Genomic DNA, 24,596 nt, shown 5'->3' with positions numbered 1-24,596 from the left:
ATAGGATAACCCCATGTTTCCCAAGGTCACTTCAACCCAGGATCCTTTCTTTCTAACATTTATATCTTCTTTCTAGAATTTGTGTTCTGAGGAGAATATTTTATATATCATATCCATTTGGGAATAATTCAGTTTCTGAAAATCCCATGTTGAAATGGTCCTTTTTCATTTTTTCAGAGCACACATACTATATTTACAGCTCCCAATGTTTGTCAGCTTGTTTCTTTTACTTACTCATTAGTGCTACTTTTTTTTAACCTTAGAAGATCTATTCAAAAAGGTATTGGCAAGGTCACATAACCCAACAGTTAATATGATATCATTTTAAAGGTGTCCCTGGGTCATATTTTGCAAACCAAAAGCAACATGAGGTTTTCTTACTAATAGAGAAAGCATTAAAAATCTTTTTATCTTTTCTCTAAATTAGCATATGATAACTTCATTGGCTAAAAAACAAATGACTAAGCATTAACTAGAAAATATTTCGACTATGGGTGATAAAAAAGATCTTATTGCCATTTTTTTTAAGTCTCAAACTGATTTTTCCAATTTTACCAACTGAAGTTTGGCTTGAAAATATCCTAATCCAAGTCACATATGACAATCTGTACATAATCTGTACATAGACACATGGATATCCTTAACATGTATTGGTTTTCCTATGGTCTGTCTCCTCGAAAGCAAAGTACCGTGAAACTAGTAAGAGGAGACTCCAGTAGGAGATTTTGCTGCATGTCGTTTAATAAGAGTAACCACATATTTTTAAGAAAAATCTAAGATTTTCCTTTGAAATATATTACCTTTAAGGTGTATATGAATTAAAATAAAATGCATTAACAAATCCATTATTTGAGGAAATTTCTATTCAAAGAAAATTGCTTTAAATTGCCAGGTGACAATAGCAAAGACTTGGAACCAACCCACATGTCCATCAATGATAGACTGGATTAAGAAAATGTGGCACATATACACCATGGAATACTACGCAGCCATAAAAAACGATGAGTTCATGTCCTTTGTAGGGACATGGATGAAGCTGGAAACCATCATTCTCAGCAAACTATCGCAAGAACAAAAAACCAAACACTGCATGTTTTCACTCGTAGGTGGGAACTGAACAATGAGAACACTTGGACACAGGAAGGGGAACATCACACATTGGGGCCTGTCGTGGGGTAGGGGGAGGGAGGAGGAATAGCATTAGGAGATATACCTAATGTAAATGACAAGTTAATGGGTGCAGCACACCAACATGGTGCATGTATACATATGTAACAAAACTGCATGTTGTGCACATGTACCCTAGAACTTAAAAGTGTAACAAAAATAAAAAATAAAAAAAAATTGCCAGGTGAGTCAAATCTGCTTGAATTTCCAAACTTTTACCATCAATTATTGATTGTATTTTGACATGGGGAAGAGAAAAGTCCTGGTAGTAAAGTCACAAGAATGTTCTTTATTATAGCAAATACTTTCATGGCATTTGACAGAACTCAGAACTATTTACAAAGAAAGAAAGAAAAATCAAACAACCAAAAGATACATTTCATATAATAGGAAAATATAAAAATCGAAGCCAAGTGACAGAATGAAAAAGTTAGCTAAGCAATGGATTTGAAAAACTTCGATTCTAACTATCTGACTTGTTGCTAATTGTCCAAACATATAATAATTTAAGATGGTCTTTTGAGACTTCCTAGAAGTAAAAAGGAATTATTGAAAAAATGTTCAAATATTTCATAAATAAATACCAAAAATATTTATTTTCATTGTACTTTCCGACTTGCTTCAGTGAAGGTGTCCTTTTACAACACTCTTTCTTGTTTCAAATTCTCATCTAGAGATATTACTTTCTTCCAGAGTGATACTCCCAGCTTACCACAATATTCCTGATTAAGAAAATGCTAGAGCTGTCCTACCTGAGGAAAAGAAGAGAGAACTGCAGAACAATCTGTAAAGTTCCTAGACAGTTCAATCAAGTTAAGGATGGTCCAACTGAGATATTTTGTTACTCCAGCACTTTTCAAGTGTTATTATGAAATCACAATTCTATCTCAGTGTGAGATTTCTTATATAAGTAGGAAGAATTTCATTTCTGTAAACATTTGCAGGGCCAGCTGTTTCTCTAAATAGATTTGTTTCTCCTTAAGAGAGCTGCTCCAGTGAAAAATCTTTTCTTACATTTCATGTCCAAACCCAGAGAGAAACCCAATGTTTTTCTGTGAAAAGACAGAAATACTCAAGTAATATAAAAGCTTCCTGTAATCAAGGAATTGCCTACCTATTACAAGCATGTAATCACTCCTTGCAGATTCCTAAAGAATTAAAAATGTTCTTCAGTTACTCATAGTTCATCAGATGTACTGTTAGCCCTTGCTAATTCACATTCTTCACTGGTTTGACAACTCTGAAGGATGTCCTTGTAGTGGTTCTTCAGATCTTCATAAAACGAAACAGTTTCTTGTGAGTAAGCCAAAGGTAACACCTTTTCATTTAATAACATCTGCACTCGGAATTGTTCTTTAGGAGTCTTAGCATTTTCACAGTGGTAAAGCACAAATATCAGGTTCGAGGCATAAGGTACAATGAGACCACTTCGGAACTTCCGATGCATTTGTTTTTTGTAATTGTACGCTGTTAGGGGTTCCTTGTCTTTGAAGTAGCCCATGAGAGAAAGCAGTGGAAGAAGAGTCTCTGCATGACCAAACTGGAGGATGACTGGAGAAGAAACTGGCTGAGACCTTCAAATAGAAATTAAGAGAAAATAAGGTATATATATTAATGTCATAGAACATAGTATTTACACTTAGGAGTAACTTTCACATCTTTTTTTAGTTTAAATAATCCCATCTATTTTTTTAAATCTTTATATACATTACACAAGCATACGGCTGAAATTCCGTGTGGCAGAGAACTAAACTTTTTATACTGAAAGTTAAGTTCCGAAACTCAGGATCACTGTACTGTTGTAAATCCATATAAGTGTGCATATATATTTTCCTTTAAGTTTAAAGAGAGAGAAGTGTCTTATAGATATGGGAACTTGAAACAGATGTGTATTTCAACACTGTATTGCCTTTCTGTGCATAAAACTGAGCAACCTGGCCCTTAGTAAATATTACTCCATGGAGCTCTTTTGAATAAAGTGTTATTATTTTATTTATATCTAGGGAATAAGAACAAGCAATATTCAGTAAATGTCTTACCAAGTCTGAACAGGATTACATGGTAATTCATGTAATCCTTAATGGTTTACAAAACCCAAAAAAGGTTAGTGATGTAACCTATTGTGGCTGAAACAATGTGTCTCTGGTTGGGAGTGGGAGTATAAAGTGCCAGGAATACAAACCACTTTCAACACTGAGCTGAATCAATTCTTTTTCTTGAAGTTTTCTATGATTTTTTTTTTCTGGTAAAGAATTTTTATTAAGAAGCAGTGAATGACTGCTTAGCCTTTTCCCTACCTTTATAGAAAAAATACTATTTTTCTTAAATATAATTTGTAAACCTATTCAAACATGACTGTCTGACTTTTTGCCACCACTCATCAGGTTATCAATTTAGTGCATGTGGATTTTCTGGGAGGATAGAAGCAGCAGTTCTAGACCTTCCTGATTCCCTCTGCCCCCAACACACACAAACACAGCAAGCAGATAGCAAATCCAAAAACCCATGGGAAACATTTACAACATAACTAGGTGGAAAAGTATTCTCTATGAACCACTCCAAGTAGCATCCAACCTCAAGCACTAGATATTATCAGTATCTGTTGAAGAAAGCAGAGAGAAGCCACAGAGCATCTGAGCAATCTGAGAACAAGAGAATCCCAAACAGCCCACAGGTATTCACTGGAAGCGCTGTGTGTGAACTGGATATAGCAGCTGAAATTGGGAAGTATTTAGTCCTCTCCAGGACTTGGTGAGTGCAAGGCAGGCCTACAGTGAGGCTTGGGGCTAGAGAATCCTGGAGCTCCTGTGAACTCTCCAAACACAGGGCTCACACTAGAGAAACTGCTGGGAGTGGAATTTCAGCCAAGCAGGAGAGGGACAGAAGAGATAAAGGAAAAAGTAAGTCTAGATGAAAGTGGGGGGAGGGGAACAGAGCCAGGAAATCTCAGAAAACAACCCATCATACTTCTGAACAGTACACACACCAGAACGGGGGGGCTCTGTGAGATGAGACAAGCAATCTGACACAAACCTTTTTCTAAATGTTCAGGAAAACAATTCATATTAAAATAACTACGGAAAAGCGTGTAAGAAAAAATAAGGAGCAGAATAACTTCCATATATAAGAGTACGCTAGAAATATATACTCAAAAAGTACACTGAAACTGTTAACAGTATTTCAAAACAAACTAAAAGACAATTATTCACTACTTTCAGATTAATATTCTCTAAAAGGTGTAAAACTTAAAAGCCATTCATCAACAGGAGCTTACCAAGCCTCTCTTCATAACTGGTATACTTTAATTAGGTCATCTAAAATACCTAAAACCTGTATTTATTTCCAAGAAGCAACCTCTTAGGTCTGAAGTTACCAAGCAGTAGCATTCAGAACACAGCCATATTTAGTTTGACCAGCATAAGTATTTTTAAATTTTACATTACTTATCAGTATTTAAAAATTGAGAGGTTTAAGATTCTTAAAAATCCAGATTTTTGCTCTTCTTAGAAATCTGAAAGATCTGGCAACACAAGTCCATATATACCCGTAAGACCATAATCAGCTAAACAGGAATAAGGTTACCCACCCTGTAGAGAGGGCATATACTTGTTGCACAGCACATGTATCATTCCACATTGTCTAACATAGGATGAATTCATTCCTTTGTTACTTGCCTGGCCCCTTTATACATCTGAGTATATTCAAGTCTAAGCTAACACTACTGTCACCATCTAAATAATGAAATTTAATAAGGATACAAGTTAAAAGAAAAACAAGTAATATAAATATACTGGTTTACATTTTAAATCCTTTAGCCATTAGGTAGAAACCTCAAAGCCAGAAGCAATCCTAAATTCAACTTTCATTTATTGCTCTCCATGGAATCTATTAGCACACAAAACAGGTCAGGGAGGATAGCAGCAACAGCAGCAACACCTCCACTGTCTAACCAGAAGAATTTACTGTCAGTAACTCTCTCCTCTTTCCCCCACAGAAGAACTCTAATAAACTGGGGACAAGATATGACAATATATCCAAACTATTGTCATTTCAGCAAGTAATTTATACGCCATTAGTAAACTTTACATTCTTTTTTCTACCAAGTGTCTGAGATCCAGTGCATAATTTACACTATGGACAGCTTCACTCAGACCAGCCGCTTTTTAAGCACCAAACCACCACATGTTGCTGGTGGCTACTGTGTTGGAGAGCACAGGACAGACAGTGGTATGGACAGTCTTACATACTTAGATTCAAAAGTTAATCAAATAAATAGCAAATAGGAGAAAAGATACAAGACAAATAAAAACACACACATGAAAACTATAAATTGGGGGAAGGAAAGAGACCAAAAGAGCTATGCACAAATTATGAGTTCAAAGTTCTATTAATTGCATTCAAGCTACAGAAGAAATGAAATCTAGACTGACTCAAATTTAAGTTGTAAATTTCAAGGTTCCTTGGGTTTATACAAAAGGCAGTAAACACCTTCCCCCCTTTTTTTACTGCCTTACTGTCAGTGATATGTTAAAATCAGTGAATTCTTCAGAAGAAATTTGAGGAAAATTATACTTAAAAATGCTTACTGGAAGTTTTATGGGAAATCAAGGAAGTTTATATATTAGATTCTCACAGTAAACCATCCCATCAAAAATAAATTACTGTCTTCTACCATTTGATGAATCCAATTTGTTTTAAAATTGTATTTTAGAATTCCAGACAATTTTCAATAGGAAGGAAAAGTGCTAACTTTTTATAAAGTCCGTAAGTACTGATTATCTTCTTACATAGAGCAATGTCTATTATACAAATTTGAAACACACCAAAAAACCCCCAATATCTTAAAGGTCTAGTTAAATGCACTAGTAAAACATTAAAATAAGACAAGGGTAATAGTTTAAAAAAAGTAGAGCCATTAAAAGCAAAAACAAGATTTTGCTTAGAAATTGAAATGTGCCTATAGGGAATAATACACTTATAATTTTATTTTTATAATTTATATATTTTTACAATAACCAAGTATAAATATTTTAAGTTTGTGATAATGGAAAGTATTAAAAAAGAGCACAATTTCATTCATAATAATTATTTTTTTACTTTTACCCTTTGTGACTTAACATAGCTTGCTACTCAAGAAAAAGCCGCTAGCTGATGATGCTCATATTCATACAAAAGGCCCTGGGCAAATTAGCTGCACTTAGTTTTCCAAAATGTAATAAAGAAGAGACTTTTCAAAAGACCCATTTGGTTAATTTGTTAGAAGTGACAGGCCCTGTCATTTCATGCCAAGTGCCAGGCACCATGCTAGTTTCTTCTTGGAGGGGAAGGGGAGGGGAGAAGAATAGTGGGATAAAAGAACAAAAACACAAATGAAACATTTCTGGCTCTTTCAGATTCGCATGTGTCTGTTAGAGAAACCCAGAGAACAAATCCTTCTGACTAAGGAAGAATTGAATGCGCTTTGCTGAGGAGGTGGTGTTTGAGCTGGGTCATGAATACACTCCTACTAAGTCTTAAAACAGAAATGCTGCTCTGTGTAGCCTTAGCAAAGTAATTGCTTACTCTATGATACAGGTTCTGTCATACCCTTTTAGAGAGGGAAAAACTAAGAAGCTTGAAAACTACAGGGCATAACTTGGTTATGAGCAAATTTTAGGGCAAATTACTCAATCTCTCTCAGGCTTCATTCCTGCCAAATGAAGATAAGCTACTTCCCTTGCAAAGCTGTTGGATTTGAGCTACAGAAAAATACTCACATATTTGCTATCACATATTGATCGATGGCTCTATGGTAGTGTTTGCCACAGAGCCATCGATCAATCTGTGATAGCAAACAGCCACAGTGGCAGCAAGAGCCACAGCAGTTCTAGCAGTGAAGTGACCCAGCACACAAATTAGTGGTGTGCTGAGTTTAGAATCCAGGAGATGAGTTCAAGTCAGTTCTCCTAAAATATTAGTACCTAACACTTTATTCTAAAGGTAAACAGGGTATCAAGTAACAAACTCATTTCATTGAATAGCATATTTTAAAATTCATCAGATATGCAAAGGTGCTAAAGATCCAAATGCAAAAGCAAAACCACAGGTATACCATAAATTAAATTGTATGGAAACAATTTATACAAAAAAATTTTACTTGGAAAAACCTTAATGCCTTTTATAAGAAAATACTTGTTTATGAGGAGTAGAGTAAATAATTTAGGAACTTAGTCACTTCTTAGTCACTTAAATTTACTTTCAAACCATTGCTGATTAAAATCATTTAAAATCAAGTAATCCCAGCACTTAGGGAGGCCATGGGCAGATCTCTTGAGGCCAAGAGTTTGAGAACAGGTGGGCCAACCTAGTAAAATCCCATCTCTATCAAATATACAAAAAAACTAGCTGGGTGTGGTGGCACATGACTGTAGTCCAAGCTACTCAGGAGCCCAAGGCAGAAGAATCACTTGACCCAGGGGGCAGTGGTCACAGTGAGCCGAGATCGCGTCACTGCACTCTAGCCCGGGTGACAGAGCGAGAATCTGTCTTGGAAAAAAAATAATAATAATTTAAAATCAAATCAGTTCTTATTTGTGGGAAGAAACATAGTATTTCAACATACTGACTGAGGAAGACTCTCTTGTCAGTGCTTAGTAATAGTCTTCAGCAACATGCAATTTGGCAAAAGCACATGTAAAATCCCGCAAAATTTTTAAAAAAATGATACTTTTTTCCTTGTTTTTGTTTAAAGATACAGGAGCTCACTCTGTCACCCAGGCTGGAATACAGTGGTGTAATCATGGCTCACTGCAGCCTCGACCTCCTGGGCTCAAGCACTCTTCCCACGTAGGCCTCCCAAGTAACTAGGACCACAGGAGTGCACCACCATGCCCAACTCATTTTAAAGTTTTTTTTTGTAGAAACGGGGTCTTAGCTTGTTGCCCAAGCTGGTCTTGAACTCCTGGCCCCAAGTGATGCTCTCACCTCAGCCTCCCAAAGTGCTGGGATCATAGGTGTGAACCACCACACCTAGCTGATTGTTTCTTAAATAAGGCATCAATTCTTTTCCAACGCAAAGGCGAAGACCACATTTCTCAGGTTTTTCATCTGAAATGAACATGCAATAAGAAAAAAATATTCAGTGAAAAGCACAGTTCTATAAAAAGCTGATTGAGATAATTCAGCAGAACGTGTTTCTCAAGACACAGGTCACAAGGACCCTGCTGATAAAACAGGATGTGGTAAAGAAGCCAGCCACAACCAGCCAGAATCAAGAGGGCAAAGACAGTGATCTCTGCTCATCCTCAATGATCCTCACTGCTCATTATGTGCTAACTAGAATACATTAGCATGCTAAAAGACACTCCCATCTGTGCCGTGACAGTTTACAGATGCCACGGCAACTCCTGGAAGTTACCCTATAAGGTCTAAAAAGGGAAGGAACTCTTGGTCCCGACAATTCCCTACCCTTTCCCAGAAAACTCATGAATAATCCACTCCTTGTTTAGCATACGATTAATTTATGCTATTATTTATTAATAACCATAAAAAATAGCCAACCAGCAGCCCTCAAGGCTACTCTGCCTATGTGGCAGCCTCCCTTTTATCCCTTTACTTTTTAATAAACTTGCTTTCGCTCTAGTCTTTTGGCTCACTCTTGAATTCTTGCCTCCCTGAAGCCAAGAACCATGTGGCCTCTGGGGCTGAATCCCAATTTTGCCCCACGACATGATCACTAATGATGTAAGCCTCTAAGCAGATGAACAAAGACAAGGGTGTATGCATCTAAATTTTTACTCTTGCTTAGAAGAAAGAGAATATGTCAATAAATGACAACTTTTAGTCATAAAACCAGTATCTGGGCCAAATCTCCAATCAGTAATTAATAGCTATTTGGAACACTGCATTGAGAAGGATTCTGAGGTTGTATCCAGACTCGATGTGATCTATTTCATGCTTCTTACACATTCTACTCTCAATTCATGAACCTCCTCTCCTTGCCAATCAATCTCTCCATCTTTACCTTTGATTTCCTAGATATAACTAAAATGAGTTTGGTCATTTCTAAGACACTGGATTATAAGACATATTAAAAGAAGATATTTTAAGTTAGTATTATGTCCAGGTAAGGTTTCTTAAGAATAAATTTTTTAAAAAGAAAACAAAGTTAATTTTATGATGCTGCATTTTTTTTTGCTTGACAATATCACTACTGGTGAAGTATAACACAAACATGTATAAAACATATAATCACCTAAAACAAATTATCACTTCAAGACATATGTATAAATCACTCCTAAATGTATGTACACAAATCTTTACTGGATACAGGTAAGAATATACTTGGTTTGGTTTATGTCTTTTTTAAAAAAATGTCAAGAAAGCTTGAATATTAAAAATCCTGCTTAAGAGAAATTTTATCTCAGAGAAAAACAACTTATAAAATAGAAAAAACTGCCATAATATTTCATATAATATGCTATCAACATGAAAACCTAGGGAGGTTTCCTGAAACCTTAAGGAGGACATAGGGTTCATAAAACTGAAACCCTAAGGAGGACTTAAAATTACATTTTAGCAACTACATGTTTTATACAATTTTTAAAATCTGACTTTATTCTTGATTTTCCCATTTCAAAAACAGAATTCACTAAATGTCTAGGTTGAGGTTTCAAGGGTAAGAATTACGCACACTCTTAAATAAGCTGCAACAACTAAAAGAATGTTAAGTATTTTTTGCTTTATCTCAAAAGTATTTCCATTACATAACATCTCAGAATATAAATCACTAAAATCTCAAACATAAATGTTTTTCTTTGCTATTTTGTTTTTCTCAGCCTGAATTCAACTTAGTAACCTTTAATGGTTCAAGGGCAAACTAGAATAAAGATAATAAAGATTACTTTGTAAAGTATTACTATTCATAAATAAAGTAATCTTTATTATTATCTTTATTCCTCTAGGCTCCGTAAGAAAGGAGAGAGGCTTCTTTCTTAAGGTTCCAATGATATTGTGAAATATAATATATATTTGGTCTTTGTTCCTGTTTCCTGGTACAAAACTCCTAAAATCCTTGAAATCTCCAAAGTGCTGTCTTTTTGCATGCTCATGTTGATTGATAGCTTCAGGATGGGGCTGGTCAGCAAAAAGGCAAAGGCATGATTACAGGGTTAGCATTTTCAAGCCCATCCCTCAACCTCAGGGAAGAGGGAGAGGGGCTGAAGGTCAAGTTGATCACCAATGGCCCATAGTTTAATTAATCATGTCTAAGTAATGAGGCCTCCATAAGAACCCAAGAGGACAGGGTTTGGAGAGCTTATGGACAGCTGAAAATGTGGAGGTTCCTGGAGGGTGGTGTGGCCCTGGGAGGGCATGGAAGCTCCACATCCTTTCCCCCATACCTCATTTTATGTGTCACTTGTATCCTCTGTAATATCTTTTATACTAAACTGGTAAACATGTTTTCCTGAGCTCTGTGAGCCACTCCTGAAAATTAAGTGAAACCAAAGAGGGGACTGTGAAAACCCCAACTTGAAGCCAGTCAGTCAGGTGTTCCAGAGGCCCAGACTTATGACTGGTGTCTGAAAAGGGCAGGGGGCAATCTTGGGGATTGAGTCCTCAACTTGTGAGATCTGATGCTACATCCAGGCAGATAGTGTCAAAATCAGAGGATACCTAGCTGGTGTCTGCTGCTTATTGGTGGGGAACCCCCATCCCCCAACACTGGGTCACAGAAGTTGATATAGTTTGGATGTTTGTCTCCTCCAAATCTCATGCTGAAAAGTGATCCCCAATGTTGAAGGCAGGACCTAGTGGGAGGTACTGAATCATGGGGACGGATCCCTCTTGAATGGCTTAGTGCCATTCCCTTGGTGATGAGTGACTTCTCAGTTCATATGAAATCTGGTTGTTTAAGAGTCTGGGGCCTCCCCCTTCTCTCATAAAACTAACTTTGTTTTCTTTTTTAAAAATTTATTTTTAAGAAACCTTACCTGGACATAATACTAACTTAAAACATCTTCTTTTAATATGTCTTATAATCCAGTGTCTTAGAAATGACCAAACTCATTTTAGTGATCATAGCTCACTGCAACCTTGACCCCTCAGACTCAAACAGTCCTCCCACCTCTGCCCCCGAGTAGCTGGGACTACAGGCATGCACCACCACACCCAGCTAATTATTTTATTTTTTGTAGAGATGAGGTCTCACTTTGTTGCCCAGGGTGGTTTTGAACTCCTGGGCCCAAGTGATCCTCCTTCCTTGACCTCCCAAAGTTCTGGAATTAACAAGCATGAGCTACTGTGCCCTGGCCATGATAACCTCTTTTTCAGGTGGTTGCTCCACAGCCTGCTAGGATTCTTCTCCTGAAAATACTTTTTCTTTCTCTACCACATGGCTTGACTGAAAATTTTCCAAACTTTTACACTCCGCTTCCCTTTTGTATATAAGTTCTAACTTTAAGTCATTTCTTTGCTCCCATATTAGATCATAGGCTGTTAGAAGCAGCCAGGCCACATCGTGAATGAGGAAAAACTGATGAGGGTATCCCTAGGGCACACAGTACAGCCAGGTTCTTTGCTAGGATGTGACAGGGGTAACATTTGCTCTAGTTCCCAATAACATCCTCACTTCCATCTGGAACCTCATCAGCCTAGACTTCACTGTTCATATCGCTATCAGCATTTTGTTCACAACCATTTAACCAGTCTCTCAGAAGTTCCTAATTTTTCTTCATCTTCCTGTCTTCTTTGCCCTCCAAACTCTTCCAGCCTTTGCCTTTTACCCAGTTCCAAAGCTACTTCCACATCTTCAGGTATCTTTATAGCAGTGCCCCATGCCTTGGTACCAATTTTGTGTTAGCCCTTTTCTGCAATGCTATAAAGAAATACCTGAGACTGGGTAATTTATAAAGAAAACAAGTGTATTTTGGCTTACGGTTCTGCAGGTTGTAGAGGAAGCGTGGTTCTAGCATCTGCTTCTGGGGAGGGCCTCAGGAGGCTTACAATCATGACAGAAGGCAAAGGGGAAGCAGGTTTCACATGGCAAGAAGGAAACTGTTTTGAAGCTTTAAGATTTAAAGACTGGCTTGGCACAGTGGGTCACACCTGTAATCCTAGCACTTTGGGAGGCTGAGGTGGGCAGATCACTTGAGCTCAGGAGGTTAAGACCAACCTGGCCAACATGGCGGAATCCCGTCTCTACTAAAAATACAAAAATTAGCCAGGCATGGTGGTGCACTCCTGAGGTCCTAGCTACTTGGGAGGCTGAGGTGGGAGGATGGCTTGTGCCAGAGAGGTCAAGGCTGCAGTGAGCTGTGATCATGCAGCCTGGGCCAAGAGAGTGAGACTCTGTTTAAAAAAAAAGAGAGAGAAAGAGAGAAAAAGAAAAAGAAAAAAAGATTTAACAACTGCCCTGCTGGGTTTCAGATTTGCACGGAGCCTACCGCCCCTTTCTTTTGGCTGATTTCTTCCTTTTGGAATAGGAGGTATACCAAATGTCTGTACTACCACTGTATCTTGGGAGTAAATAACTCATTTCTGATCTCACAGGATCACAGGTAGAAGAAACTCATCTCCAGATGAGACTCTGTAGACTTCAGACTTGGGACTTTTGAGTTAATGTTGGAATGAGTTAAGACTTGGGGAACTATTGTGAAGGCATGATTGTATTTTGAAATGTGGGGATATGAGATTTAGGGGGCCAGGGTTGGAATGATATGGTTTGGATGTTTGTCCCCTCCCAATCTCATGTTGAAACGTGATTCCCAACATTGGAGGTAGGGCCTGGTGGGAAGAGACTGGGACATGGGGGAGGATCCCTCTCAAATGGTTTAGCATCATCCCCTTGGTGACATGTCGGTTGTTGCTCAGTTAGTTCATATGAGATTTGGTTGTGTAAAGGAGCCTGGGACCTCTTCCTTCTCTCGCTTTCGCTCCTGCTCTCACCATGTGGTACACTGGCTCCCTTTCTCTTCCACCATGACTGTAAGCTTCCTGAGGCCCTCATCAGAAGCAGATGCTGGAGCCATGCTTTTACAACCTGCAGAACTGTGAGCCAATTAAGTGTCTCTTCCCCAGCCTCAGGTATTTCTTTATAGCAATGCAAGAATGGACTAACGCAGAAGTTGTGTTGACTATTGTCGTGTTGGTGTGAAGGCAGAGGAAAAACAGGGTTTTTTTCCAAACAACTTCCAAAGAAGGAATAAGTAAAACATCTAACTCATAATCATGAGGTATAAAATTCAAGAGGACTTAGCCAATAATTTTTCAGGCATTTTAAACCATATGGTTCAAATGAAGGTCCCATTCATAGTTAAGAATTTCAGAATGCTCTTCTTATAAACAAGAATGACTAAGCAATATATAAACAAATTTCTACTTCATTGTTTGAAACTCAACTGGCAAAATATCAAACTCAGGTATATAAAAAAACAACTGCCTCCAGGTAATTATCTATGACCAAAAGAGCTTCCAAAGAGCTAATATATAATCCTTCTTAAATAGCTGTGTTTGCCCATTTATAAGGATTACTCACATTTCTATTTTCTTTGACAAAGTTAAGTAGCATAGTGTCAAATGGAAAAACAAATTATGTTTCTATTGCAAATATATAGACACCAAAAATGGAGACGTGGATACCTTGAACTGGTGGAAGCTGAGACAGCTGTGGAGTTTGTGTGTGTGCACATACAGTAGGGTTTGTTTGTTTTTATAACTTTTAAACACCGAAAAACAAATTCACAAAAGTATTTATTTATGACCCAATTTTTACCAGAAGCCATTAAAGGTATATGCCAGGACTGTATAAAGTAAATCACTAATTTCTATGAAGAAGTGATTTGGTTCCAAGTCTATGAACATGCTGCTCTTTGCCCTGTGTCACAATTTAGAGTTAATCTTAAAAGAGTCCAATCTGGTTCTTAAACCATCTCCTAGGAACTCCAGTTAGTATATGCCCAATCACTATTTGAAGGAACCAAATCTCCAGTTTCTCCTTGAATACACCAAAATCACAAAGATGGTATGACAACTTTTCTGGTTTCACTTCCAATCTTCTCCAACAAACCAAAGCTGGTCTATGAACAAGCCCAAAATACTGGCAACAATAAATGGGTATGAGTATGTGTATATGTCTGAATGAGGGAGTAAGAAAGTGTGTGTGTGTGTGTGTGTGTGTGTGTGTGTGACAGAGAGAGAGAGAGACAGAGACAGAGAGAGGAGAGAGACTGACAGAGAAGAGAAAGAGAGAGAAACATAGGCATGTAGGTATAGGAGGGCAAAAAAGACAACAAATGTGAAACGAATTCCTTCTCAGTTTATACTCATAATTATGCTCTTCTTATATAAAACCCCTTGCATATATTTTGTCATAAGATTGCTAAGAGCATAAAGATTGCTATATTTTATCTATGGTCTCATGTGGCTTTGTCACTACCATTCAATAAACAGAGTGGTGAGGTTCAGGATACCATGACAGAAAGGACCAAGTTTTTCCTTTAACAGAAGAATAAGCTGGGCATGGTGGCTCACGCCTGTAATCCCAGCACTTTGGGAGGCTCAGATGGGAGAACTGCTTGAGCCCAGGAGTTTGAGACTAGCCTGGGAAACATGGAGAGACCTTGTGTCTACGAAAACTCCCCACAAAATTAGCCAGGCGCTGTGGCGCATGCCTGTAGTCCCAGCTACTTGGGAGGCTGAGGTATGAGGATCACTTGAGCCCAGGAAGTCGAGGGTGCAATAAGCCATGATCATGCCACTGCACTCCAGGGTGTCAGAGTAAGACCCTGTCTCAAAACAAACAAACAAGCAAAAAATAAAGGAAGAGGTAAATGTTTTTTAAAGGAGGGCTGCCAAAGCAATCACTCAATCCTCACTGCATCTGTGGTTCTTAACTTTCACAAAGGACATGAAACCATCTGAGAATCTAAGAAAATGGAACTTCGTACTAAAGAAAGGCATGTGGTGCATAAAAACTTAAATATAGTTTTGGGATTTCGGACTCTATACCCCAAGAATCCCTGTGCTATATATTACAATGTGACATCCTGAGGAATAATGTGTCTATAATTCTGTCCCATATTGGTTTATATCTCCAAAGTCATATATATTCCACAAATGTCTGATAATTTTGTCCTAATACTATATTTAAAATGTCTAAGTAGAATGAATATTTAACACCAAATTAAGAAAAATTCAGATGTTCTGCATTCTGATCCAACTAGTCATAGTTCTCAAATTAACTTACATCCCCCATTACATTGTAATGACTACAATAGTCATTGTAATGACTATTCTTTGAGACTCTTGGCAGAAGTATCCCAAAGAAAAGGAATTACACCTTTAACTCTGCTCTCTCCTTGATAAAAATGCATTAAACTTGGAATGTTGCATTTTCCAAAAAGTGACAAAACCACTTGAAAAGATACATATTTTGCTTGAAAATGTAAACTATTAATACAAATATATGAAAGCAAATGAGTAATCTATATAAATGTCTGGATAGAAATATACAGAATCATAATGTTTTAGGTTTGAGATCTGGTCAACCCTTCTTATTTTAGGAATAACAGCACGAAAATGGTTAAGAGGATTACTGCAGTTCTCCAAATTACACCCCTCCCTTTACTTACAGAAATTGGTGAGGAGATTTTATTATGTCTTCAACCAAAAACAAAGTTTAAGTCTAAAATCCTGTCTTTTAATGAGGGTTGATAACTATGTGTGTGTTCAAAGTAGATAAAGGATACAAAGCAACTACTTCAAGTTATTCAAAAAGCTCAACCAGAAAAACAACTAATAATTGCATGTCTTCCCCCCAATGTACTCAGCTAGATCTTTCTAAGCTCTTAATTCACGTTTCACACTCAATTGATGTTATGCAAAGTATGTTTTTAAACATGATCCAGGAATATCAAATACAGCTTTACACAACTCATATAATTCCCATATTTATGTAAGTATACAAATAAGCAACATGAACTGCCAGATGCTTTGGGAAGAAAATTACCAGAAAAAAATTTGTTGTTAAGTCTTCCACATCTAATTGAAACATCAGTTCCAGTGAGTATTTGGAGAAGCACCAATCCAACAGCTTAACATAAATCAAGAACTAAAATGACTCAAGTATGACATTTTTCTTCCTCAAGCAAAAATACACTGAAACAGTTTCCACTTCCAGTCAAGACGGAGTAATAGGGACCAGATTTACTGTCCTACCTTAAAGTACCAGAAAGCTGAACAAAACATACAAAGTTTCAGACACTCAACAATAGTTATAGTATAAGAAAAGGAAGGCAAAGGAGGTGACTCCAACAACTGCCCCAGCTTACTGCCGAGTTTCCAGACTATGGCACAGGGAGGGGATGCCCAAACAGCTTGGGAAGTCGCCCTGAGCAGCTGAGATGGGAGTGAGAATTTAGGGAGGCCACACTGGCTGAATTCACAGCAGGAGTACCTGAGAAGAGAGTGCTGCAGACCAGCAGGGGCTCCCTCAAATTTTCAGCTGGCACTGAACAGCATATGCATATGAGAAAACTATCCAAATCCCGGAGAAAAAACACTGAAAAGGAATAGGTAGAAAAAAAAAAAATTAGCTGAGCTAATTACAGATTACTCCATCTATAATCCCAGTGACTCCAGAAGCAGAGGGGAAGGACTGCTTGAGCCCACCAGGAGACCAGCCTGGGCAACACAGTGAGAAAAAAATAAAAATAAATAAATAAAAAAAAATAAGTTCCATGTATTAAAAATTTTTTTAAGGATTAGCCAGGCATGGTGGTATATGCATGTAGTCACAGCCACTTGGGAGGCTGAGGTGGGAGGATTGCCTGAGCCTGGGAGGTTGAGGCTGTAGTGAGCTATGATCGCACCACTGTCCTTTGGCCTGGGTAACAGAGTGAGACCCCAACTAAAAAAAGAAAAAAAAATTCCCAAAGCTAACACAAAAAAAACAGAATAATTTTCACATAAGCCAGAGTGGGAAAACCTCAAAATACACAGGGTACATATAAATACTCAGGGTGAAATGCCTCAATAATGGGGCAAAATCAGTCCATTAATATATATATATATTTTTTAAGAAAGGCAAACCATAGACTAAGAGAATATATTTCTAGAGCATAAATCTGACAAAGGACTTGTACCTAGACAACACACACACACACACACACACATAGAACAATAATAAAGATAACCCAATTAAAAAGCAGACAAAATAAAGACTTCACCAAACTAGATATATAGATGTAAATAAGCACATGAAAAGATGCTCAGTATCACTAATCATTATGAAAATGCAAACTAAAACCACAACAAAGTACTACTACACACCCATTAGAATGGTTAAAATTAAAAAGACCTGCCATATGAAGCGTTGGCAGGATGTGGAACAACTGAAACTCTCATACATTGGTGGGAAAAGTTTGGCAGTTTCTTAAAAAGTGAAAAATACGGCCGGGCACGGTGGCTCATGCCTGTAATCCCAGCACTTTGGGAGGCTGAGGTGGGTGGATTATCTGAGGTCAGGAGTTCGAGACCAGTCTGGCCAACATGATGAAACCCCATCTCTACTAAAAATACAAAAATTATCTGGGCGTGGTGGCACATGCCTGTAATCCCAGCTTCTTGGGAAGCTGAGCCAGGAGAACTGCTTGAGCCCACGAGACAGAGGCTGAAGTGAGCCAAGATCGTGCCACTGCACTCTAGCCTGGCCAACAGAGTGAGACTCTGTCTCAAAAAAAAAAAAAAAAAGTGAAAAATACACCTACTTAAGACTCAGCCATTCCACCTAATTAGGTAGGTTCCCAAGAAATCAAAACATAACATACAAAGATCACAAATATTCAGAAGCATTATTTGCAATAGCCTTAAAACTGTGAATAACCAAATGTTCATCAAAAGGTCAACAAATGGTGGTGGATCTATATAACAGAATACTACTTGGTCTTAAAAAGGAATGAACTATTAGATTCATCAGCAACACAGATGAATCTTACAATCACTATGCTGAGTGAAAGAAACCCAACAAAAAAAAATTCACTATGATTCCATTATATAAAATCCTAGAAAATACAACTTAATGTATAGTGACAGAAAGTGTATCAGTGGTTACCTGAAAATGGGGGTAGAAAGTGAATTAGAAAGGGTCACAAAGAAACTTGGATGTGATGGATATTTTATCTTGAATATGGTGATGGTTTCATGGGTGTATATATATATGTAAAAACTGACCAAACTGTACACTTTAAATATGTACAGTTTACATGAATTATACCTCAATCAAGTTATTAAAAAACACATCAAAACAATTACTAAGAGCTGATATGCTGAGATTAGTGAAAGAAAAGTCTTTGGTAGCCTACCTCAAAGACTCCTCATAAAGCCTTTACCAAACCCCAAAGAGTTCAAATTAATTCTCTCTCAGTAATTTTGTTTTTATCTGTTTTAGTGCTATTATAAGTGTTCTCTAAACTTTGAGTTTGGAGACAATTTCAATGCATTCATCTTTGTATATACCCTCTGTTGCCAGCCAAATAACCTGAACATAGTGGGTTATCAAAGATAACCTGGAAAACGCTGTATATTTATTTCAATAGATTTGTCCAAATATTCTTGAAAAATAACAATAGACTTTACCTGTCTATGTTCTAATTAAGGAGAGAGATGTTTAAGTGTAAACCTCAGAATACGTGGAACTTATTTAAAATTAACACAAATAACTAAAGCAGAAATAGGAACAATCTTATTTTATTTATTTATTTATTTAGAGACAGGGTCTTGCTCTGTTGCCCAAGCTGGAGTACAGTGGCACGATCACGGCTCACCCTAGACTCGAGCTCCCACGCTCAGGTGATCTTCCCACCTCAGCCTCGTGAGTAGCTGGGACTACAGGCACATGCCACCATGCCTGGCTAATTTTTTTTTTCTTTTGTAGAGGTAGGGATTACCCCTGTTGCCCACGCTGGTCTCAAACTCCTGGGCTCAAGCGATCCTCCTGCCTTGGCCTCCCAAAGTGCTGGGATTACAGGTCTGAGCCACCACGCCCGGCCAGGAAAATTTTTAAATCAGCATCTAGATGACAGGTAAAGTATACTGTTTTTCTCTGGCATAGATAACACCCTATCTAACAGCTTATTTCCCAACACTGTCTAACTCATACCATCAAATTTAACTTGGGCATTTTACATTTTCATTCCCACATAGGCCTTTGCTCAATACTCTTCTTCCTTGATGTCTTCCTTATTCTTCTCTAGCCAAATTTTGCCTGGAATGATTGTCATGATGGTATTAATAACAATTAATAAAATACTTAATTGTGTAAAGCATAGTGGTAAAAGATAAATGTGTCTTTACATGTATTTGTGTGGTACACAGACATACATGAACACAGAACTCCACTCAACCTTCTCAACATCTTGAAACATGAGTATTACCTGAATTTTAAAGATGACAAAATTTTGGTTAGGAAATGCTGAACAAGGATTTGAATTTTAATAATCCTATGCCAATGCAAATTCCATTACACTACAGTGTCAATGATTAAGGCTCACCTTACATCTTACATCCACACAGAAGCCATTTCCAACTACCATGAACTGCAGAGATGACCTACTTTCCCAAGCATCCTTTCGCTTTTGACTAAATTACTTTCTTAAGACATCTTCCTTACTAGACTGAGAGCCCCTTGGATGTAGCGGGTATAACTTCTTTTTTTTTTTTTTTTTTTGAGACGGAGTCTTGCTCTTTCGCCCAGGCTGGAGTGCAGTGGCCCGATCTCAGCTCACTGCAAGCTCCGCCTCCTGGGTTCACGCCATTCTCCTGCCTCAGCCTCCCGAGTAGCTGGGACTACAGGCGCCCGCCACCACGCCCGGCTAATTTTTTCTATTTTTAGTAGAGACGGGGTTTCACCGTGTTAGCTAGGATGGTCTCGATCTCCTGACCTCGTGATCCGCCCGCCTCGGCCTCCCAAAGTGCTGGGATTACAGGCGTGAGCCACCGCGCCCGGCCGCGGGTATAACTTCTTATCCATGTTTATGTATTCCCAATGCCTAGCATTGTGACCACACATTGTATGTGCTCAAAAACTGCTTGCTGAATTGAAATGAACTGAGCCTTTAGTTATGGAGCCATGAAATAATTTCCTAACCTCTTAGGTGGTAGAAGCATTTCTTCCATAGAATCTCTGACACAGTTATCCAGATTCAACTAGCATATTTCTAAAATAGGAAACTTACTACTTCACAAAACAGCCTATTCTACTGATTTAACAGTTATTAAAAAGTTGTGGCGTTTTGTGTGTGTGAGGTTTCTTTTTTTAAAATAGTAACTGAAACAAGATTTGCCTCCCGGTTCTACTGTTGGGGTCAGCACAGAGTAGGTATACTCTCCAACTATGACAAGAATAGATATGACAACAGATTTAAGAGTGATTCTTACAAAACTGGATACAATTCAACAAGAATAGTTTAAAAAAAATGTACAAAGGTAAAATAATTGTGCAGAAATAATGAATAACTACTTAGTAGACCTACAATCTAGTGATAGTCAAAAAGTGTCTATTCAAAAGGCAGCTGGACATTTGAATATGAATTCAGAGTACAGCCAGGCTAGTTATATAAACTTTTACTTATTAGTATTTAGCCAGTATGTGGCCGGGCACTGTGGCTCACCCCTGTAATCCTGTAATCCCAGCACTGTGGGAGGCCAAGGCAGGCAGACCACCTGAGGTTAGGAGTTCAAGACCAGCCTGGCCAACATGGCGAAACCCTGTCTCTCTACTAAAAATATAAAAATTAGCTGCGCATGGTGGCAGGCGCCTGTAATCCCAGCTACTTGGAAGGCTGAGGCATGAGAATCACTTGAACTTGGGAGGTAGAGGTTGCAGTGAGCCGAGACGATGTCACTGCACTCCAGCCTGGGGGATAGAGCGAGACTCTGTCTCCAAAAAAAAAAAAAAGAAAGAAAGAAAATATTTAGCCAGTATCTTTCAACACTACAGAGATTGCTAGCACTGAAAAGATTCCTGATACCCCTGGCTAAACTCCATGGAACTGTGACTTCAAAAAGTTGGCAAAAAGACCTAGAATTGGCGTACATTTCTAAGAACTTTAAAGCAGCAAGTCTCCCCTGTTACAATGGGCTAATTGACCAAATAACTAAAATCACTTGGTGTCACTACACATTTATCTCAATGCTGCCATCTTACGTTAAAATATGGGACTACACAGCTTTAAAAAGCCATACCTTATAGACTATGAAATCTGAAAATATCAATGATTTGAAACCCAACAAAAAGGTAGAAAAAAAAGTTAACACTGAGAGTTGAGGTATTTAGTAACAGTAAAAAATATTTTTATAGTAATTAACTTAAAATGGAAGCTCTCATGAGGCAAGTAATTGTAGACCCAAAATAAATCTTACTTTGAGAAAACATGAAGTAACTTGTTGAATTCCCTGAATCTAAAAAGATTATATTAACAGATATATGGGGAAGGAGACAGTAAAATAAAATCTGGAGATACTTCATTTCTTCAGTGAATTCAATCTGCTTTTCTAATCACAGCTGCTTAAATAGAAATATCTGCTTAAATAGAAGTATCTGCTTAAATTTGCTGGTTTTAACTTTAACCCCATTACTATAGTGATGGTGCAAAAAGGAAAATAAAAATCAAGTTCCTAATAAAATGCAAGGAGCTGAATTTCAAGGGCTGGTTATATTTAACTGAAAATTTAACAATTTGCAATCTTCCATTTTTTCCATGAAGTAAAACCATGCTATTAAAATTATGTTGAAAAAAAATTCAGTGGCACTGAAGAATGTCCCTGATTTAATGTTAATATTAAAAAAAACCCAATCTGTATACATATTAACATTCTAACAAGGGGTAGGGGTGGGATGGAGAAAGCAAAAATAGCCTGGGAACTTGGGAAAGTGAAAGTCATTTTGTCAGAAAATATGAATGTCAAAATACTCACTTATAAACTCTAATTCCAAATTTAAAAAAAGGATTTTAAGTCATGTACAAAAAAAAAAAGGCTAATGTTTTGGTAGAAGAGATCAGGAAAAACACAAAGATAAACATTCTATTAAAAGCTTATTATTCTACCACACTGGTGCCTGACTGTCAATGTGTGGAGAAAAGCAGTAAATAGGAACTCTCTGTACTTTCTACTCAATTTTGCTGTGAACCTAAAATTACTTTTAAAAGTCCATTAATTAAAAACAAACAAACAAAAAACAACTTACTTGCTCCTTGCTGAGCATATATTGATTTTCTTTGGAAGTGCTTCTCACAGCACTAGTCAATCTGTCTTTACGAGAGAAACCTGACAGAAGTCTCAAACCGTACTTTATTCTCCTTTCCTATTTTAAGGTTTAATCTTAATTCAGCAAAATAAGCATCTTTTAAAATCCTCATCAGTCTTTTAGTACAGAGATACCCAGTCCCAGGAAACCATCTGCCAGTTTCTTCATCATCGCTCACTGCTGAGCAGTGTTTGTTGATTCCCTCTTCAGTTAGAACAAGAGGCAGTGGCCAAAACGATTTCCTGTCTTAAAGGGTCAAACTCTCTCTTTCAACTTCTTACATTGTTTCACAATCTTACATAAACAGTTATATCATTATACATGGCTTTTATAAAATGTTTTTATTTTCTCTAGACTGTAAGAGCCACAGTGCAATGACTTTGCCTCAGTCATCACTGCCTGACATATAAACATGGTAGCTGCTTTGTTGAATGAATTTTCCTTTCAAGCCACAAGAAAAGGCATAATCATCCAAAAGAAGTAAAAATGTTTTCCATCTTGCAATGAAAAGGAAGTTAGTTTAATAAATGATGCCATAAAGTTTGAAAAGAATAAGTCTCACAAAGCACTTGTTTTCATTATTTGGACAATTGCCAAGGGGGGCAGGGGTGGTGGAGGGGAAGGGTGTGTGAATATCTGAAAAAGACATTAAGGACATGTTTGGGCCAGAGAACTATCACATATAATACCAATACCATGTCTGTATATCATATTATACTAAGTGCTTTAATAAGTATTATCTCACTTGATTATCACAATTCCATGAGTCAGGTGAGGTATAGGTTGAGTATTCCTTATCCAAAATGTTCGGGACCATAAATCTTTTGGATTTCAAATTTTTTCAGATTTTGAAATATTTTCATATATATAATCTTGGGGATGGGACCCAAGTCTAGACATGAAATTCATTTATGTTCCATATACACCTTACATACATAGCATGAAGGTAATTTTATACAATATTTTAAATAATTTTAAGTTTCAACTACAACCCATCACAGGAGGTCAGGTGTGGAATTTTCGACTTGCTGCATCACATCCACACTCAAAAAGTTTTGGAGTTTGGAGTATTTTGAATTTTCAAATTAGGGCTAGGCATTCTTCATTCCTCTTTTCCAAAGTGAGGAATCTGCAGCATCCATAAAGCAGGACCAGGAGTCAAACCAAATCCAAGCATCTGCCTACTATGTCATATTGCCTCTACACCACAGAACTGCACCTGCTACTACAAGCCATGCATGAAAATTCACCTCATTAGCTTCTCAGTTTATTAAAATACCATCAGCTACTAGCTACCAAAAATGGAGTGCTCAATTAGTTGCATTTTTCCCTCTGTAATTTATTTGTAGGTGAGATAAGCAAATTATAAGAAAATAAGCAAGATGATGAGGAGGAGGTTCCAAGAACAGCTCCAGTCTACAGCTCCCAGTGTGAGCCATGCAGAAGACAGGTGATTTCTGCATTTCCAACTGAGGTAGCGGGTTCATCCCACTAGGGCTTGTCAGACAGTGGGTGTAGCCCACGGAGCATGAGACGAAGCAGGACGGGGCATCGCCTCACCCGGGAAGCGCAAGGGGTCGGGAATTCCCTTTCTTAGCCAAAGGAAGCCATGACAGACAGTACCTGGAAAATCAGGACACTCCCATCCTAATACTGCACTTTTCCAATGGTCTTAGCAAACGGCACACCAGGAGATTATATCCTGCGCCTGGCTCGGAGGTTCCCATGCCCACAGAGCCTCGCTCACTGCTAGCACAGCAGCCTGAAATCGAACTGCAAGGCAGCAGCGAGGCTAGGGGAAGGGTGTCCGCCATTGCTGAGGCTTGGGTAGGTAAACAAAGCCACCAGGAAGCTCGAACTGCGAGGAGCCCACTGCAACTCAAGGAGGCCTGCCTGCCTGCCTCTGTAGACTCCACCTCTGGGGGCAGGGCGTAACTGAACTAAATGCAGCAGAAACTTCTGCAGACTTAAACGTCCCTGTCTGACAGCTTTGAAGAGAGTAGTGGTTCTCCCAGCACAGAGTTTGAGATCTGAGAATGGACAGACTGCCTCCTCAAGGGGGTCCCTGACCCCCAAGTAGCCTAACTGGGGGGGCACCTCCCAGTAGGGGCCGACTGACACCTCATATGGCTGGGTGCCCCTCTGA

At 38.1% G+C, this 24,596-nt stretch overlaps 1 protein-coding gene across 4 annotated transcripts in view; it reads right to left on the bottom strand.

Annotated features, from left to right (window-relative positions):
* Positions 1-1,436: 1,436 nt before the first annotated feature.
* Positions 1,437-24,596, bottom strand: part of MINPP1 (multiple inositol-polyphosphate phosphatase 1) — a 52,901-nt gene continuing 29,741 nt past the window's right edge. For 3 of the 4 annotated variants that reach the window (XM_003810495.6, XM_034931055.1, XM_034931056.3), the window contains one exon: positions 1,437-2,741. In XM_003810495.6, the coding sequence (XP_003810543.1) occupies positions 2,345-2,741 (397 nt within the window). In that variant the 3' untranslated portion in view covers positions 1,437-2,344. The remainder of the gene's footprint in view (positions 2,742-24,596) is intronic. The other variant, XM_008962844.4, reaches the window with a different exon arrangement.

The sequence above is a fragment of the Pan paniscus genome, chromosome 8, assembly GCF_029289425.2.
Source record: "Pan paniscus chromosome 8, NHGRI_mPanPan1-v2.0_pri, whole genome shotgun sequence".
Lineage (NCBI taxonomy): Eukaryota > Metazoa > Chordata > Mammalia > Primates > Hominidae > Pan > Pan paniscus.
Note: the sequence above shows the minus strand (reverse complement) of the source record. Positions and strands in the feature narration are given on the sequence as shown.